The sequence below is a fragment of the Curcuma longa genome, chromosome 2 (genome assembly GCF_044706935.1).
Source record: "Curcuma longa cultivar G26 ecotype Majalengka, Jawa Barat chromosome 2, ITB_CL_G26_1.1, whole genome shotgun sequence".
Classification (NCBI taxonomy): domain Eukaryota; kingdom Viridiplantae; phylum Streptophyta; class Magnoliopsida; order Zingiberales; family Zingiberaceae; genus Curcuma; species Curcuma longa.
Genome location: NC_133862.1, coordinates 30,017 through 35,578, shown reverse-complemented (window position 1 = coordinate 35,578; position 5,562 = coordinate 30,017). Strand labels below are relative to the sequence as shown.

Below are 5,562 nucleotides of genomic sequence, written 5' to 3'. Positions count from 1 at the left end.
GGATGTCATTCCTTACGAGAAACTCTTTGGTCAGCCACCAGATTACTCCATTCTTCGTCCGTTTGGTTGTGTCAGTTTCGTCCACCTTCCCCCACATGAACGAAACAAATTGGAGCCTCAGAATCGTCTGTGTTGTTTGTTGGGATATGGGGTAGAACATAAGGGCTATCGTTGTTGGGATCCTGTGTCAAATCGAATTCGTATTTCTCATCATGTCACCTTTTGGGAACATAAGATGTTCTCTTCTGAGTCCAAGTTTACCATTCCTTTTCAGACTGATTCCCCTTTCTTTGTTTTGGATCCATCTCCTTCTTTTGCAGGTCCCGAGCTCACACAGATTCCTGTTGACACTATCGATGCTTCCTCGTCACCAACTGATTCCCCTTTCTTTATTTTGGATCCATCTTCTTCTTTTGCAGGTCCCGAGCTCACACAGATTCCTGTTGACACTGTCGATGCTTCCCCGTCACCTCAAGCTGACTCATCTGCGTCTCCTGAACAAGTATCTCAAGTCCCTGCTGCCACTGGTCGACGTTCAACCCGTGTAAGTCGTCCTCCTGCTCATCTCCTTGATTACCATTGTTTCTCTGTCATTCTATCTAACCATGAGCCTAGGACCTTTCGTGAGGCAAACTGTGATCCATTGTGGCGTGAGGCTATGTCTATGTGAAGACGATTAGAGCGTACTAGGCACCTCGCGGCCTAGGGGCAACTTATGGAGCCCATCCCTTAGACACCTCACGGTCCGGTACTTGTCAACATCAAAATAAAGTACTTTCTTTCATATTACAATATCTTACTTCTTATATCATGCAATTCTACTATTTACATATGCTTTAACAAAATCATGCATGTGCTTTAACAAAATCATGTTTATGGAAAAATACGAAAAACAACGGAACTACTCATACTGCAGGTGAGAGATGTACTTACCTTCTGCGCTAATTTCCTTACAATTCGTCCGTTAGAGAAGATCTTCTCGGCGATCTTCCTATATCTACGCGTTCTTGTTGCGGAGAGGAGCGTTCTTGTAGAAGTAGTTCTCCGGAAGCCTTGTAATCCTAGGGGACGGACTCCTCGTTCTTCGGATTTGGGGCGCTGAGAGGGAGGAGAAAAAGAGGGCGACGGCGTTCTAGGCGAGAGGTGAGGGAAGAGTTTTCGAAGATAATCAAAACCCTCTCCTAAGCCTCCTATTTATATTAAGTGATTCCTAGAACTAACTCGCCGATAAATAAAATTCGGTTCCTTCTTTTTCGGAACAGATCTGTTGGCTTTTTGGTTATTAGAGATATTTTAAGAGTTACAGATTCCTATAGGTTGCGGGTTCAAATCTCGCCTCAGACACTTTCTTCCTATTTATTTTTGCTATTTTCGCTAATCCAAAACTTCCAGAAAATATTCTAAAATTCTAGAAAAATCATAGAATATTTCTAAACTAATTTTTGAGAATTTTCGGGATATTCTAAACTAATTTTTGAGAAATCCCGCCTCGGACTTAAGTAATTCCAAGACCTAATCTCGCCTATAAATATAGTTCAGTTCCTTCTTATTTGGAATAAATTGTTGGGCTCCCTTGGTTATTGGAACCCTTTTAAAGGGTGAAGATTTCAATTGGTCATGGGTTCGAATCTTACCTACGCCTTTTTTTTATTCCGATTTACTTTTGCTCTGAGGAACTGCAGGCTCTTGAGAAGACTGGAACTTGGGATATCGTTGATCTACCACCTGGCAAGAAACCTATTAACTGCAAATGGGTTTACAAGATCAAAACAAATTCTGATGGATCTGTTGAGCGCTACAAAGCTCGTCTCGTGGCCAGAGGTTTCTTACAGGAGTATGACATTGACTATGAAGAGACATTTGCTCCTGTTGCCCGTTTGACTTCTCTACGTTGTCTTTTGGCTATTGCTGCTGCTCGTCGATGGTCTCTTCACCAGTTGGATGTGAAGAATGCTTTTCTTCATGGAGATCTTTCTGAGGAGGTTTATATGAGTCCGCCGCCGGGTTCAGACATTTCGGGGAAGGTATGTAAGCTACGTCGGGCTCTTTATGGTCTGAAGCAGGCACCACGAGCTTGGTTCGCCAAGTTCAGCTCAGCACTTATTCAGTATGGGTTTACCGCCTCTCCCTATGACTCTGCTTTATTCATTCGTCGCTCCTCATCTGGGATTATTATTCTATTATTATATGTTGATGATATGGTGATCACTGGAGACGATGCCTCTGGAATATCTGATTTGCAGACCTATCTTCATCAGCATTTTGATATGAAGTGTCTTGGTAAGCTGCGTTACTTTCTAGGTCTTGAGATTTCTGACACAGCAGATGGTATCTATTTGTCCCAGGCAAAGTATGCTTCTGACCTCATCTCCCGTGCTGGCCTGACTGACAGCAAGACTGCCTCGACTCCACTTGAGGCAGACTGTCGTCTCACTCCTCTCGATGGCGCCCCTCTTGAGGACCCCACACTCTATCGTCAGTTAGTGGGCTCCCTGATATATCTGACAGTCACTCGTCCTGATATAGCTCATGCAGTTCACATCGTTAGTCAGTTCATGACTAGTCCCTGTACAGCTCATCACTCTGCTGTATTACGTATTCTCCGCTATGTTAAGGGCACTCTCCTACATGGTCTTCACTTCTCTGCTGATTCATCATTGGTACTCACTGGTTACTCTGATGCTGATTGGGCAGGCGATCCCACTGACCGACGCTCCATTACTGGTTATTGTTTCTTCTTGGGTGATTCTCTTATTTCTTGGCGAAGCAAGAAACAGACTGTTGTTTCTCGTTCCAGCGCTGAATCAGAGTATCGTGCGCTTGCTGATTCTACTTCTGAGCTTCTTTGGATTCGACGACTTATTTCTGATCTTGGCATTCCTCAACCGCCTGCCACCGATCTTTATTGTGATAGTCAGAGTGCCATTCAGATTTCTCGAAATGATGTGTTTCATGAGCGCACTAAGCACATTGAGATCGATTGTCATTTTGTACGGCAGCATGTTAGTGCTGGCACTGTGCAATTGCGGTCCGTGTCTACCGAACATCAAATTGCAGATGTCTTCACCAAGTCTCTCTTGCCGGGTCGCTTCTATGTGTTATTGAGCAAACTCAAGCTGATCTCTACTCTACCACCTTGAGTTTGAGGGGGGGTGTTAGAATATTAATATAGATTATTAATATATATATGTTACCCGGTCTATGTTACCCGGTATTATGTTACCCGGTCTATGTGACCCGGTCTAAGAAATATTGCCTATATATATGGCTATAACCTGTATTATTTCATTCAATTCAGTAAGGCTATAGTGGAAACCAGATTATTTCCGGCGAGGCATTGGAATCGACGACGATTGGTAGTGGATGAAATGAAGATGGTTGGAGATAGTTGAGGAAGATGAACCTCTTTACCTTGGATGATGATGATGGTGGTGGTGGGCAACCGGTTAAGTAGGGAATTCCCTAGACTTATCCGATGGTCGGCGTTGATGGAAAAGGCCAACGATGGATGAAGGAGATGATCGAGGCTTAGTAGTGGCGCGCGGACGAAGGAATCTCATATGTTGGTGGATGCGGATGTGGATGGATCACCGAAGCTCGAAGGAATGGCTGGAAAGGGAAATCCCCTTAATCCCCGTGTATGACCGGAGCTTGGTGATCGACGATGGAGGAAGAAGAATGAAGCTATGCTCCCACTCCTCCTGCCTTGTTCTGTTAGATGGGTTGAAATTGTGATTCCAAGGTCCTGTAGCATTCTCTTTTAAATCCGAACTGTTCGATCGTCCTAGATCTGAATCAATGCCCAAGATCGGCCAAAACTATATCAACGGTCAGAATCACTTCGGATCTAGATCGACGGTTGGAATCAATCCAAATTTGGATCAAAGGCTCTAGATATTGATCGATGGTGGTGATTTTCTCTCCCTTGACTCAAATGGACTAGATCATGATGGATGGCTCAGATCTTTTTGATCTTAGATGAACGGTCCAAATTAGACCATATTGATCACCTCATTTAAATCTAGTCTTAAGCTCAATTTGGTTCGATCGGACTTAAGTCCCTGGTCTAAATTCATGTTATGCAAAACCACATTCAAATCTTTAGACAAAATATTACAAATATGAGATAAATTATATTTTAGCCCAAATAGGAATCAAACTTGTGAAATGTAGCATGAATATGAAATTAGACACAAAACAGGTAAAAACATAAGTATACGTGTCAAAATCTCGTATCAAAATGTTGGTCACCAACCATTAAAATAAATATGATTACATATTTATTCCACTGCTAATTCTATTACATTCGGTTTGCACATGTTTGTAGAAAAGAATATATAATTTCATTTATCAACTTGCCCATCTCTAACTGTTCTGTTTTCAGCCTTTTTAACTCATATAACCCTAGCATGTTGATGTCTACCGCATATCACCATATCACAGAATGGATCTCTATCAGCGACCATTGACCGAGGTAATTGTCAAAATATCCAACTTGAATATACATTACTATGAATGTTTTTCCTAGATTCAATGTGATGGGATAGGTTTGTGCTTCACTGCATTCATTCATGTCCAATAAAATCCATAGACGATTCATCTAATTTTGTTGCAATGACGTAAAGGTACCTGTCACCAGCTTTTTTGGCTCGGTCATGAAGACAATTCACACTGATGCAGCCTATATGGGTTTGTCTGCTCCACCAAAAACTGAAGCTCAATTTTTGCCGGAAGATGGTGAGAATCACCAATTGAGAATTGAAAATGAACCTGATCCGGAGAAAGATGGCAACAAGCAAACAAAGGTATTTTCCTCCAGCCTATGTTTCTGTTTGAGGACTGGATCTAATAATTCACGATCAACAGGAATTGCATTGTATTTACCATGAGTGGTTGAATCTTCTACATGAGAGATTGGAGAACACAGATGCTGAGTTACTCTTCAGATATGGTTTTGGGACTATGATTTCCTTGCTGACAATCTCTACTTGGCTATTGGCATAATCATCGACTGGTTTGTATTTGACCTGATTCATCGATCTATCTTCCGGAAACCACAGCAATCACCCATATTCAAATTCAAAGCAAAGAGATGAAAAATTTTGGGATACTACTTCAAAGTGCCCATATGGCAGAATGATAATCCAGTTGCTGTTCTTCTGTTGTAATGTTTTGAATTAGATGAACTTTTGCACCTGCTCTAGGAGATGTTTGATCCTGAAAACAAATCATGTAAAATAACTTTCATAAACTTCACTTCAAAATCAATCCACATGTTTCGTTTGAATTGACTCCCTGTTTCATGAATAAAGAATAGATGTGTTTTTAAGCAACATCTTTCTTGCCATAATCACAAAATGGTTTTAGATCTGTGCTTATTCACAATAGATTGTAAATGATCGAACCTTAATTTGAAGTTCACAGCCAGATGAGAAAGCTGCATTGATTCGAAATGGGGTAATTGAAGCTTGTTTAGATCACCTGAGGTGGTTCTACTTGGATTGAGATAAGATTGCATGACATTTGAATTTGCTTGATCCCAAGGTGGATTGGTGTTGGTTG

The 5,562-nt window shown here is 41.6% G+C and overlaps 1 protein-coding gene across 1 annotated transcript; it reads left to right on the top strand.

Annotated features, from left to right (window-relative positions):
• The first annotated feature begins 4,442 nt into the window (after positions 1 to 4,442).
• LOC141815957 (uncharacterized) lies at positions 4,443 to 5,227 on the top strand. The gene is made up of 3 exons (XM_074703819.1): positions 4,443 to 4,474; positions 4,626 to 4,805; positions 4,867 to 5,227. The coding sequence occupies exons 1-3, from the start codon at positions 4,445 to 4,447 to the stop codon at positions 5,002 to 5,004; spliced, it is 348 nt and encodes a 115-aa protein (XP_074559920.1). The 5' UTR covers positions 4,443 to 4,444; the 3' UTR covers positions 5,005 to 5,227.
• The last annotated feature ends 335 nt before the right edge of the window (positions 5,228 to 5,562 follow it).